The sequence below is a fragment of the Caretta caretta genome, chromosome 8, assembly GCF_965140235.1.
Source record: "Caretta caretta isolate rCarCar2 chromosome 8, rCarCar1.hap1, whole genome shotgun sequence".
NCBI classification, from domain to species: domain Eukaryota; kingdom Metazoa; phylum Chordata; order Testudines; family Cheloniidae; genus Caretta; species Caretta caretta.
This window is the reverse complement of record NC_134213.1, coordinates 90,497,686-90,511,438: the sequence shown is the minus strand read 5'-3', so window position 1 is coordinate 90,511,438 and position 13,753 is coordinate 90,497,686. Positions and strand designations below refer to the sequence as shown.

The 13,753-nt window shown below is 44.0% G+C and overlaps 1 protein-coding gene across 3 annotated transcripts in view; it reads left to right on the top strand.

Moving 5' to 3' along the window:
• DNAJC6 (DnaJ heat shock protein family (Hsp40) member C6) overlaps positions 1-9,190 on the top strand; it is a 90,844-nt gene extending 81,654 nt beyond the window's left edge. For all 3 annotated transcript variants that reach the window (XM_048861566.2, XM_048861567.2, XM_048861565.2), the window contains 5 exons: positions 196-330; positions 2,053-2,319; positions 3,079-3,224; positions 5,313-5,489; positions 7,306-9,190. In XM_048861566.2, coding sequence (XP_048717523.1) covers positions 196-330; positions 2,053-2,319; positions 3,079-3,224; positions 5,313-5,489; positions 7,306-7,407 — 827 coding nt within the window. In that variant the 3' untranslated portion in view covers positions 7,408-9,190. The remainder of the gene's footprint in view (positions 1-195; positions 331-2,052; positions 2,320-3,078; positions 3,225-5,312; positions 5,490-7,305) is intronic.
• Positions 9,191-13,753: the final 4,563 nt, after the last annotated feature.

Below are 13,753 nucleotides of genomic sequence, written 5' to 3'. Positions count from 1 at the left end.
TGTGAGAGAGATTGAAGAGTAAATAGTTCATTATCTAAGTATAAAATGTCAGCTCAACAAACACGGCACCTCAATGTTCTACAAGAGCAGGCTTGAATTAAACATTAAGATGATATACTAGTGTGACTCCTAATGATAAGTTTGAGCAGACCTGATGTTAAAGATCGGCTTTACAAACTCTTTTTCTCTCTATAGGTGGCCTTGGTATGGGAAGCAAGTCAGCCGCTACAAGTCCCACAGGATCTCTCCATAGCACTCCCACGCACCAGTCCAAACCACAAACTCTGGATCCATTTGCTGATTTGGGAGCTCTTGGTGCAAATTTAGCAGGTTGTTTTTTAATAACAAATCAAATTTATATGGTTGGCCCATTTAGAAGAGATGCTAATGTGGAAGTGTTGAGTTAAAATGGGCAGCTTGGAGTTTGAGGCAGCATATTTCTGGGGGGAGGGAGGGTTGGAGCAGTTTACTACACTTGAACCTCGGAGATGGTTTTGGAAAACCGCTGCTTCAAAGAAGGGAGGGGTGGACTAGATTCTTTATGCCTCTTCACAGCTGGACTTCTTCTGAGCTTACATCTATAGGAGCTTGTTGAAAGACTTGGCTGGGACCTCACCACTGTTAGGCAGCATGGGTTTGTAAGGTATAGCATGAAGTCAATGACTTGCCAATGGCAAGTTTCAACTTGCGAGGGGCTGCTGCCTTGATTTTTATCCTTAGCTTAAATCTGATGTCAACAAACGTGATAAAACAACAAACGGGGCTTGGCTCAACCAATGTTTTGGACCACCCAAAATTTCAGGGGTTCCTGGGAATGACTCTCCACCTGCCTTTTGAGTGGGCTTTATTTCTTCTGTCTGGGCTTTGATCTTCCTCTCTAGGCTATGCCTTTTTTCTGTCCTTGCTGCTCTGCCCTGACTCACTGCTCCATCAACACTTTCCCTAAAGATGGGGCCTGGAAGCCCAAGGATCCTGTCTTAATTTGTGTCTCCCTGCAAATGACGCTTCACTTTCTGACTCCTAGATAAAATGCTTTCAGCTTAGGTTGGCCTTCAAAATGATCAGAGGCCAAACTCTACTATTGGAAAGACTTTTGATCACATTGGTTTTTAAGACCCTCTCATGTGTTCAATATCTCCGACTTTCTCCCGCTTGCACTTTACTAAACGCAGACATTTTTTTTCTTTTGCCAGCTCTTCCTGCCCTCTGCTTCTTACATTGGGCAAACTAACATGCCTTTGGCTGCCATTTTTTTTATTCATCTGTGTCAATGTCAGCATGGTTCTGAAATTAGGTTTCCCAGTTCCCTCTGCTGGCTTGCCACTTGCTCTGCCAGAACAAAACAAACAAGTGCCATGCATTATGTAAGAGAGCAGTTGTTGGTCTTGCTTCAGTGAATCTGTGTAGTGACATGATGGATTCTAAAAACAAGCAAGAGCTTGGACTCCATAGGATATGGCCCAAACTTTAAGTGTTCAGCATAGTTCACGTTTTTAGATCACATGAACTTGACCAAACTTACATTAAATGTATCTGAATTCAGCTTGATACTTTAAGCTCTGAAAGCTGATATCTATATTTTTTTTGTTACATCACTATTTTATTTTGGCCATTTTGGTGCCTTATGTCCCTCAGGAAGCAGTGTGTGTCTACACATACAATCTCATGGTAAATGTTGCTTGCCATTGTAACCACCACAAGAAATTGTTTGGTTCCTGACTGTCCACCATGTATAGCACATAAGGAGCTCCTGTGCTTATTGTTAGTTTGTTTTACAATAGCCGCTAGAGGTTACAGTCCAGGTCCGGGTCCTTTTCTGCTAGGTGCTGTACAGACTTAGTAAAGAACACTCACTCCCTGCTCCAGAGAGCTTACAAACTGAATATAGGCAAGACCAAAGGAAACCAGTGAAGTGACTTGCTCCCGGTCACACAACAGGTCAATAGCTGAGTCAGGACACTGGGTTCTGTTCCCAGCTCTAAGACCAGTGTTCTGTCTATTGGAACATGCTGCTAACATTTTCTCTTCTCCTCACCTCTTCCTATATTGCAGGGGGGTCTTCATTTGCCAGTAAACCAACCACACCGACGGGAATAAGTGGAGGATTCCCTCCTATGGGCTCTCCACAGAAACCATCTCCCCAGCCAATGGGAGGTAGTGGTTGGCAGCAAGGTTCCGGATACTCCTGGCAACAATCTCAGTCCAAATCCCAGCAAAACCTAGCACATGCCTCTCCACAGAACAGGCCTAACTACAACGTGAGCTTTTCAGCAATGCCTGGTGGGCAAAACGATCGTGGAAAAGGACCAGCCAATGCTGGTAAGATTTATTTATTCTCTTTCTCCCTCCCACCCCCCCCCCAATGACTTCCAAAATGTTTGCTGCTATTTAATGTAGGTTATTGCAAAAAGAGACAAACAATTTATGGCCGGAGTAAATACAACCAAACTGATCATTGTATGATCTCCAAGGGCAATTACATTTTGTACTTGGGCAGGGAGAGATGGAGGGGAATGATGATTCTGAAGTTTGGTGGTATTCCGGAAATTCTGCATTCCTAACACTTCTGCAGCCATATGGGAATGGGTGACTGGATGAATCACTTGATGATTACCTGTTCAGTTCATTCCCTCTGGGGCATCTGGCATTGGCCACTGTTGGAAGACAGGATACTGGGCTGGATGGTCCTTGGGTCTGACCCAGTATGGCTGCGCTTATGTTCCAAAAGTGGCTGTAGATTTTTGTATGTCTGAGTGTCCAGCTAGACCTGTCTGATTGCAGAACATACGTGTTTCCCTTCAACTGGAGCCTAGTGCTTGGAATGCCTGACTCTGGAGCCCAAGTGTATTAAGTTGGGTACATGCAACTAGTTGCCATTTCTGAAAATGCCTTTTACTCTAGGGGGTGGGGTTCCTACATCATGAGGTGAGAGTTTACATACAGACTTGAAGTATTAAGAGGTTATGTGCTTTGTGATCAGAATATTGCTTTGGTGGGCAGCTTGAGGAAGATGTTGTTTAATCGTACTGCATATTTACAAGAGTAGACTCTAACTTAAGCTTTCTGATTTTTATTAAGACTCAAAACCAAAGGTGTCTGCTGATTTTGAAGACCTATTATGTGGTCAAGGCTTTAATGCCCACAAAGACAAAAAGGGACCTAAAACAATAGCTGAAATGAGAAAAGAAGAAATGGCTAAGGAGATGGACCCTGAAAAGTTAAAAGTAAGCTGCATTCTTGTTGTAGTGTGATAACCGTACCCACATTTGAAAAGACTTTCCTTCCAGCAAGCTGAAGACTGAAATCCCACTCAGTTTCTTCCTTATAATTAGTAAAACTAGTCACTTTTAACTCTCCACAAGCTCAGTTTTTAAGAACAAACTCCTGTGCAAGAAACTACTAATGCCTTTGTTTATGGTATTCCTGTATTCACTTAACACTCAGTCCATTCTAGTATGCATTCATCTACTGCATGCTTGGTGTCCAAGATCTACTAAAATTTACTATGTCACACTGAATTCCTCAGCTAGGCATCAAACTTTCATAGTAGAGCCACATTTAAATACAAACGATCACTAACTCCCCTGCTTTCCACTCACAATCCTTAACTACTTATGTGAGATCTGTCCTCTCGGCCAGCACACTGGGGATTGAGCTAGATACCCCAAGAGCTGAAAGCTTGAATTGCTACAGTTTGAACTAAAGAGGCACCACTTTTAGCTGTGTCTGTAACCGACTTGCGTCCTGTGCAGATTGGGCTCCGAGAGAGCCGTGTAACACACACCAGTGAGTTACATGTGCATGGAAAAGAAATGCTTGGAAAGCATATAATGCATTTTTAGCCATCTTAATACAACTTAGCAGCTAGAAATGAAGAGCTCGCACTAGGTGACTAGTCAGCTCTCTGGAGACCACCAGCAAATGTTCCGGTTCCTGACATACCACAATTTGGGGAAGGTTGTCTTTGGACAATCCCAATTCTCAAATCCAAGATCACAAAACAAATTTTTTTTTGCTATTTAGAGTAAAGAGCAGTTTGTTTTAAAATGTTAGTCCAGAATAGAGCTGAGCAAATTGTGGATTTTTTTGGTTGGTTGGGTTTTGTGTGGTTTTGTACCAGAGAAAAAAGAGAAGCTTTATAATGTGGCATGCTGGAAAATTCTTATTGTAACTTCACAAGTAGCCTTTCAAAGGTAAGATTTTCTTTTTCCCCTTCTTTCCCCCCCCACCTTCCCTGCTCCCCCATCTCAATACATCTATAATGAGGGGGTGAAGGAACTTGACAGTGTTCAGGTCTTCAGTAAATCCTTACATCTTCTCTGGATTTGAGAACATTCCTCTGGGAATGTTCCTGCAGCTCTGGAGTTCTAGCTTATGGTTTAGATCAGTCTCTGTGGTAAACTGAGTTTTCTTTCTCGGTGACATCGCCATGGCTGGTGGTCTGCCATAGGACTTAAGTTAGCCGTACTTGCTAAAGTCAGGGCTGCATTTAGTTCTCTGTATTTGTTGATCCCATATGCTCTAGCATTCTCCTGTTTTCTCTGCTGAAATTCTTTCTTTTGGAGCAGACTTGTTGATAGAATTGCCAGATTATGTCATGGGTGAGCCATTCCAAGTGGGAAACCATGTAGCTATCGAGGTAGAATGGGGAGGGAGGAGGAATAGCTCAATCCAAAACCAAGTAAACTTCATCAGCAAAATACAATTCGTGTTAAATTTGACAGTGGTAGGCTTGGGGATCAGTGTGGATGTGCAGATAAGAGGTGCAAAATGTTCTAAACCTACAAAATGAACAGTAATACCAGCTTGATTACAACTAGTTGTAATCTTCAGACTAATTGGATGTCAAGTATCTGGGTAGCCATGTTAGTCAGTATCCACAAAAACAACAAGGAGTCCAGTGGCACCTTAAAGACTAACAGATTTATTTGGGCATAAGCTTTCGTGGGTAAAAATCCACTTAAACGGATGCTTCAAAAATTGGAAAAGCAGGACTCTCCTATAGTTTCCTCAAACTTTTAAGGTTTTGCTGCCTAAATAAACGCTACCTGCTTTTAAAGCTGCCTTCCACCCGTGCTTTGCTATAAAAAGACAGTCAAGCCCTGTAAGAGGTGCTTTTAAAAAAGAGAAAAGCTTTCCCTACTTCGAGACTCTCTGATATCATGCCCTTCAACCTGTCCTAAAATCTGGGCCTGAGTGTCGGGGGGAGTGATCCTTGGAAACCCTTGCCATCCAAATGGCAAAATGTGGATTTGACACACTTCGCATCGGTAATGGATGCTTTCTTGTTGAGAATTGTCTCTTATCTCCAGATCCTAGAATGGATTGAAGGGAAGGAAAGAAACATAAGAGCACTGCTGTCAACGATGCACACAGTGTTATGGGCTGGAGAGACTAAATGGAAACCCATTGGCATGGCAGATCTTGTAACTCCAGAACAAGTGAAGAAGGTCTATCGGAGAGCAGTGCTTGTTGTTCATCCTGACAAAGTAAGTCTGTCTGTCTTTTCTTTTTTTTTTTTTTTTAAGAATTAATCTCATGAATAAGGCACAACTAGTGCAAATGAAAGGTGAGCTAGAAAGCATGAGATGTGATTGCACCAACTCGTTAAATGGTTGAATAGGGAAACTGAATAAAAAAAATTGCTAACTGTGTTCTCAAGACCAGCCCCTTAAATGAGCCCCAGGCAGTTCAAATTAGGTACAAACTTCCCCCAGATACAAGGATGTTCAGATTCAGGGTTTTGGGTCATCCTCATATTTTAGTTTTTAAGCCAAATTATCCATGAACTGCTACCTGTGACAGGGTCAGGCCAGATGGCTACAAGAGAGTGGTCGAAGGTAGATACATTAGTTCCAGGTTAAGATAACAGGGACTATTCCAGAACACTCAGGAACTTTCTAGAACTAATTAAGTCAGGCAGGCTAATTAGGACACCTGTAGCCAATTCGGAAGCTGCAAGAATTAATTAAGGCTAATCGGGACGCTTGGCTTAAAAAGGCTGTCACCCCAGTTAGTGGGGTGTGTGCGTAAGGAGCTGGGACTGAGGCGATGTGCTGCTGGAGGACTGAGGAGTACAAGCGTTAAGACATCAGGAGGAAGATCCTGTGGGAAAGTGTTGGGAGGAGGCCAAGGAGAAGTAGCCCAGGGAGTTGTAGCTGTCATGCAGCTGTTGCAGGAGGCACTCTAGACAGCTGCAGTCCACAGGGCCCTTGGCTGGAACCTGGGGTAGAGGGCGGGCCCAGTTTCCCCCCCAAACCTCCCAATTCCTGACCCAGCACAGGAGCTTCCACCAGAGGTGAAGGTCTCTGAGCTGGTCTCCAACCCGCATGGTGGATCAGCAGAAACTGCGGGGATCGTTCTTATCTTTTCCCCCTCACACCCCCCATGCTGGCCAGTGATGAGGTTATCTGAATGAACGGCAGATTTGAGCCATGAAAGTAGCCAAACTGAGGGCTGCCGTGAATCTCTGAGGCGAGCAAAATCTGCAAATAAGCGCAGGACCCACCAAGGTAGAAGAGGAACTTTGTCACATACCATACTATCAAACGTCCTGCAGAGCATTAGTTTATAATGAATGCAGATGGGAAGAGCTGTTTTTAAAGTGATCTTTCCTTTTATAATTGAAAATAGAAGAATCTCAGGCTACAGTCTGTCAACAGTGTGACATGAAACAGGAGATTGATTGAGATTTGATCCATTAATCCCAGGCTGGTAGTCTGGGGATGCTTCCATCTTTGAGAGGATGGTGGCTTTGGTTTTGCTCTTCCCGTGGCCGCAAGACTGGGTTTGCATAACCAGGGATGACCTTTGAGAAGAATGTTTGGGTTGTGACCCGCAACAAGTGAGGCTTGCAAGATAGGGAGGGAGATGCTTCTGTTGGGGAGCTGGAAGGACCTGCTGTCAGACAGCAGCACCATTGCACGTAAGGTGACGGCCAATTCAGTGTCCTTTCACGAAAACCTGAGATTAAAACCCTCATTGCCCTCATCTTGGGGCTGCAGTGCTATATTCTGAAGTTGCAGACTAGCTGTGAGTAGCCCTCGTCTACTGAAAAGCTATGGAGGAGTAGGAGGGCCATGATGTTTCATTAAGCTGTACCCAGGGTGAGCAACCCGCAGTAAGAGCAGTTAGGTTTAGTGAAGCAAAAACAAACTGAGAAGCTGTTTGTTTGTTTTTTTGTTTGTTTGTTTGTTTTTAAAGTAAACTACTAAGTACTTTAGAATATAACAGTGTTTAAATGTCAATGGTATGTATTCTGGTCTAGCAGATCAGTGATGGATTCTTTACTTTGTTCTCTTTTAGGCTACAGGGCAGCCATATGAACAGTATGCAAAGATGATCTTCATGGAGCTAAATGATGCCTGGTCAGAATTTGAAAACCAAGGCCAAAAGCCTTTGTATTAACATACTTTCTCAGATCTGTGCTCATGCTTATATAGTCTCTGATCACAACTTTGCAATTTTCACAGATTACCAAAATTTGGAAGTTTCAAAATTGCTCATGAACCTATCACTTATCACGAAGAACAAAATGGGTGTTTCCTCATACATACATCACACACATTTCAAAAACACAGGAGAATTTTAGCCACATGTCTCCTAAAGGGACCTGTGTCGCTAAAATTGCTCATAATACTTTGGAAGCTTATCCCATACTTCCAGAGTTAAGTGGGGTGAGGGAGGAACGCATTCTAGACAAAGGTGGAACTGTTTTGTGTTGGGACACTTGACGTCCCACTTCTGACAATGAATTATAATGAGACACAGCACTGCAACTGAGTGCAATAACTGGACAGTATGTCCAAGCTGAGATCCAAATGTAAGTGTTCGGCTCCAGGGACCTGGTTTAGGCACACTTAATAATAATTAATAACCATTTGATATCTAATCACTTTTAGGATATTCTCAAAGGCAAAGCTGAGGAACAGGATAAGTCAATATGGCAATTTAACGCCTTAAGCAGAGAACTGTACTTCACATTACAGCCAAGCAGTGAAATATTTAGAACAAAGTCTACAGCATCATAGAGCAGAGTGACTTAAACTGAAGATCAAATATTTGATGATACACCAGCCTAAGCTAAACACCTGTCAAGACACAATGTTCAGGGAAAAGTGAACTGTGTGGGCGTGGGGCAAGTCCATAGTTGTGGAACGTGAATGGTAAGGTTTTACCACATTCCTGGTGAAGCTCTACCCATAAGTAGAATGGTCTGGTAGCCCATGTTTTTTAAGATTGCTGTGTCAGTTATACTGCTGCTTCAGAAGCTTCCCACATTAGTTAAAAACATTTCCCACTTGAGGGTTCGGAAGATCTTGCATCAACGTGTTTTATCAATTCCAGCCAACTGTCCAAAAGTTTCTCAGAGCAGTTGGGGAAGGAGTCATGATAGAAATGGGATCTGTTACCACTTCACTCTTCAGATCACAGTACGCAAGTTATCCAGGCATGTGGAATTTGTCTGGCCTTTTGAGGTAACAACAGGGCAGTTTGTATATTTGAGTTGCATTGGTCTGAAGCAATAATGGCAACATACAGGCATTTCTGATGCTGAAGCCTTTCTTATCTAGTTATGCAGCAAATTACTTTGACCCAGACTATTTTTCCTTTTGTAAAGTAACTAGAAATAATGGTTTATTGACCACACTTCATGGATGAGATGAAATCTCCTATCTGCTTTAGCTTTAAAAGTTCAGCATATGCATAGGATGGGCAGAAAGGTTTCCATATTAATTCTTTAAGGAAAAGATCTATATCTGATGTGAAAAGCTTTGGAAAGCTGATGTTTTTAAAGACAATCCACTTTTGTTTATTTACTTTAAATTTTAATTTTCCAGTGGCAAAATATTTACAGCAAAGGCAACATGTCAAAAGACATTATTTTCTGTATAAAACTTCATCTTTTTGTTGTATTGGTCCATTATTTATTACCATGAACTGACAATGTGATACCAACACACTTTTCCTTTTTATATGCAAGACCTCAAAATGTTCAAGATAACCATAACAAATGATGTTATTTATTAACATATTATGAAATGTTTTTGATCCAGTATGTGCTTGTCTTATTTAAAAAGATAACTGGAATGTGAATCATGTTCCTGTGGTTTGTTGATTTATTTTGTTTCTTATTCACGTTTGTAGATATTGTGTGAACTATGCCTATATAATAAAAGCATCTCATTGATGTAATGTACTTTTTTTTTTTTTAAATGATAAACTACGTTAGCTTTGTATCAAGTTTGTCATGGTAGAGAGCTCTGGGTCACTCAGTAATGTTCACAAAATACAAACCATCCAAATTTTAACTTTGATTCTTCTCCAACCTTTTTTGGATGCATGAAAGTTTTGGGACCTACTTATCTCAGAATTAGTTAACTCTGCAATTTAATTTATTTTCCTATCTCGTAGTGACAGAGCTTATCAATGTTCAGGTTTACTGTTTGTCTAAAATTATTGTAATTTTTTTGTAAATATGCTATATACTCAAAATGTGACTAGTCTAAAACATTTGTGTATATATACTAAAAAGCTCAAATTCAATAAATTCAGGTATGTGCTGTGCTTGTAAAGAAACATCCACTTTATTACTCTGAATACAATTTTGGGGAATAAAACTGTGTAAATATAGTATAAGCAGGACCGTTAGTGATGAAGTTAAAACTGTATTTTGCAAGATTTTTACATGTGACTAAACAGACCCCCTTTTAATCACTTCTCAGGAGGAATGGACCCACTCAGCTATGCACCTGAAGTAACTATTGCTATTTTTTCCTGGAGAAACAAATCAACACTGGGTGCTCCCTAGAGACTTATGTATAGGCTACATTTCCTCTAGAGCAATGGTTTTCAAACTTCTTAGGCTGCGTACCCTTTTCCAAATAACGTAGTTTACCACATACCTCCATCTGAGATAGCAAGAGGCAATGTGGAGGGGCATGTGTACCCCTCCCCCCCCCCCGAGATTTTTGCCTTCCATTTAGCAACAGCTAATACAGGTTTTTAAACTGGGGGGCACAGAGGAACATGGGAGGGGAGGGAAGGGAAGCGACAATCCCAGGGGGCTCAGGCCAGCCCCACCCCACAAGGTTAGAAGGTGCAAAAATTGTAACTCAAAGGAGTAACTTGCATCACCGCTTATCTTCTCCTCTTCTCTTCTCCCCCCCTCCCCCCCTAGCAGGGCATGCCCCACAGTTTGAAAACCTCTGTACTAAATAAAATGTGTTGTCTGCTGTTACAGGATTTTAATCATGTACCCCTGATGAGGTGGTACATATACCCCAGTTTGAAAACCACTGCTCTAGCGCAAACAAGCTGCATGAGGAAGTTAGTCTGCTTTTGGTTTCCATTGCTGAAGACAGATTAATAGGGCAATAATATCTTGATGTATATGAAGAACAGGTATATTCAGGGAAAATACACAACTAGAAAATGACTTTTAAAAAGCAAAAATTATTTTAAAAAACCCAAGAGGCCAGAGTCTGATTTCATTTATGTATATATCTATACAAGTGTTTAGATGGGTGTAAGTAGAAATCCAGTTTTGTATGTTTGTACTTGCCGTGATTATGGCTTTGTGCCTATTGCCATGTCTACACTACCAACTTTGGTCAATGTAAGGTATATTGGTGGAAAGCGGCTGCAGTTACTCTGTGTGTGTGTGTGTGTGCGCACACTTGGCTGCTTGGGTCAGCGCTGCATGTACTTACCAGGAATGCTTGTGTCAAAGCACAGTGTGGTGCACCATGGATAGGTATCGTAATGTGGCACTCACCACCATCTGGTGCACTCTTTCTTTTGGGAAACTTTCGCAATGCATGGTGGGGCAGAAATCAAGTCTTGTAGGCGTGACTGGGAGCTAGGGGTCAAGTTTCCATTGTGCGGTTTTATCTGTACCATAATAACATCCCCATCCTGTAGCTTTTTTGTGTGTTTTTAAATCCTACAAACCCCTGTGGCACTCTTTGCTTCCCCACCATCTCTGACCGAGCTCTGCACTATTCTCCTGAACGTTGCAAACACAGGACCAAGGATCTCTACAATTTGCAAAGCCCCAGGGAGAACCACAACAATGGGGAGGCATGACTATTTCTTCAAGGACAGATTGCTGAGGGATGTAGTGAAAACCAATTCAAGGTTCTTGGTTGCATTCACGGAGCAGCTGCAGGTGGGGGAGCACCACTTCTGGGCCCAAGAAACAACCATGGACTGATGGGATCGCATCATGATACAGGTCTGGGACACTGAGCAGTGGTTGCAGAACTTTCAGATGTGAAAGACCACATTCCAAGCAAACCTCAGCCCTCCAGCGCATGGATAGTTGAAAAGTGAGTGGTGATCTCACCCTGGAACCTTGCAATGCCAAACTGGAGAATCCACAGTGGGGTCTATTATCATGCAAGTTTTTAGGGCTAATAATTGTCTCCTGCTATGCAGGACTATGACTCCTGGCCAGGACATTGGAGCCTTCCCAAAAGGTGTGGGGGTGTGTGTGTGGGGGGGGGGGGGGGGGGACTCAGAGCTGCAGCCCAGCCATGTTAAGAGCTTGCAATGTGGGGGGCTTGCCAAGAGCAGCCCCCAGCCTGTGTGCCAATCCCCTGGCCAGGGCAGGTGGAGGATCCATTGCTCCCCTACAGCTGCCAGCGCAGCTCTTACCATAGCTGGGCTGCAGCTCTGAGCCCGCCCGCCCTCCCCCAGCCAGAGCAAGATCGGGGAGAGCTGTGTGGGGAGCTGCAGGGAGCTGGCACAGAGTCGCAGACCCTCCACCTCCACCTGCCCTGGGCTAGGCAGGGACACAGGCATGGGGCTGCTGTCAGCCCCCCTGCACCATGGGCAGGTGGAGAGGCTGCACAGCTCCCACAACTGCCTAGGCTCCCCAGCTGGGCTCCATGCTGGACTGGTTGGGGACTTGGCAGGCTGTGGGGGGAAGAAGAGGGGATGGGCAGGATCTACCCTCTTGAAACATGGCCAGGCCAGGCCTGTCCACTTTCAAAAAGTGAGAGGGATTTAGACTCCCTGGTTCCAGTGCCACTGACTCCTGGCAATGTGCAGGACACAGTGGAGGGATTTGCAGTGTTAGGGATGTGTATGATTGCATCTATCATCTCGCCACCATTCAGGAACCCTATTTTGGCACCAGCCCACCTTGCCACAGAGAAGATCAATAGGAAGGGCTACTTTTCTATGAAAAAAGAAAAGGAGTACTTGTGGCACCTTAGAGACTAACCAATTTATTTGAGCATGAGCTTTCGTGAGCTACAGCTCACTTCATCAGATGAAGTGAGCTGTAGCTCACGAAAGCTCATGCTCAAATAAATTGGTTAGTCTCCAAGGTGCCACAAGTACTCCTTTTCTTTTTGCGAATACAGACTAACACGGCTGTTCCTCTGAAACCTACTTTTCTATGGTTATTCTAGTGTTGATGGATCACTGAGAACACTTCACAGATATCAGTGTGGGCCGGTCAGGGACACTGCATGACACTTGCATCTTCAAGAACACATGTTCAGAAAGCTGCAAGCGGGGACCTTCTTTCCTGACCATTGGATTTACCAGAGGCAATATTGAAATGCTAATAATGATCCTGGGGGATCCAGCCTACTCCTTGCTCCTCTGGCTCATGAAGCCATACACAGGCCACTGTGACAGTATGAAGGAAAGATTCAGCTACTGGCTTACCAGGTGCAGAATGACAGTTGAATGCACTTTTGGTAGATTGAAGTGAGGCTGGCATTGGTTACTCACTAGATTGGACCTTAGTGAGAAAAATATCTCTCTTTTGTGTCCTGCACAACATCTGTGAGGCAAAGGGTGGAAACTTGCTGCCGGAGGTGGCAGAGTTGGAGCAGATGTCTCCTGCATTTGCTAGACGAGCTCAGTGCAGAGCTATGCAACTGAGGGAGGCCTTGAAAGATCACTTTAATGGCCAGCCACAGTAGTGAGGTATGGTGGACGGTGCTTTACTTGGCTCTGAAGTTTTGGGGGTTGTTATGAATTGTGTAATGGTGTAAATTTATCAATAGCACATTTTTAATGCACCTGAGTTATGCACTGCTTGGTATACATTTATACTTATTATACTGTGGGATGGGCTGTATTCCCCCTACTGGCCCTAAGAAGGTTGAAGGGGGGGAGGAATCAATCAATTAAGCAGCAACAAGGGGAAAGATTTAGGCTGTGAAGTGGCTGCTAATTGGAAACAGACTCAGCTGGGCAGGAACTGGAGGGGCTTGTGTAAAGCCCAGGTGCTGGGTGTAGCAGGAAGGCAGGCTGTAGTCACTCCCTGGGAGGAGGGAGGTATGTTCAGGACTCTAGGGGGTAGTCCATAGCTGCTCCTAGGGAGGTGGGAGGCTGGTAAATCTAAAGAGAAGGGAAGCCAGGAAGGTACGATAAGGCTCAGGGAAAAAGCAACAACGTAGGACAGTGCAGGCTTTGGCTGTTGGGGGGGGCCCCTGAGCTGGAACCTGGACTAGAGGGTGGGCCTGGGTTCCCCTCACAGCCACTCGAGATGCGGCACAGACCAGGTAAAGGACAGTGGACTGTGTGGGATGATTTGTCCAGTAAGGACTTTGATACCCCCTCAGAAGGGGGACCCATGGAGTGACCTGGCGGGAGGGCTGAGTCATCAAGAGGAAACTGGTTCCTGGAGCGGAAGGAGGGGGCAGTGGGAGAGAGATCACCAGAGGAGAGCACAATGCCTGACCAGAGCTAAGCCCCAGAGCCAGCCAGGGGAGGTGCCACCAGCAGTGAG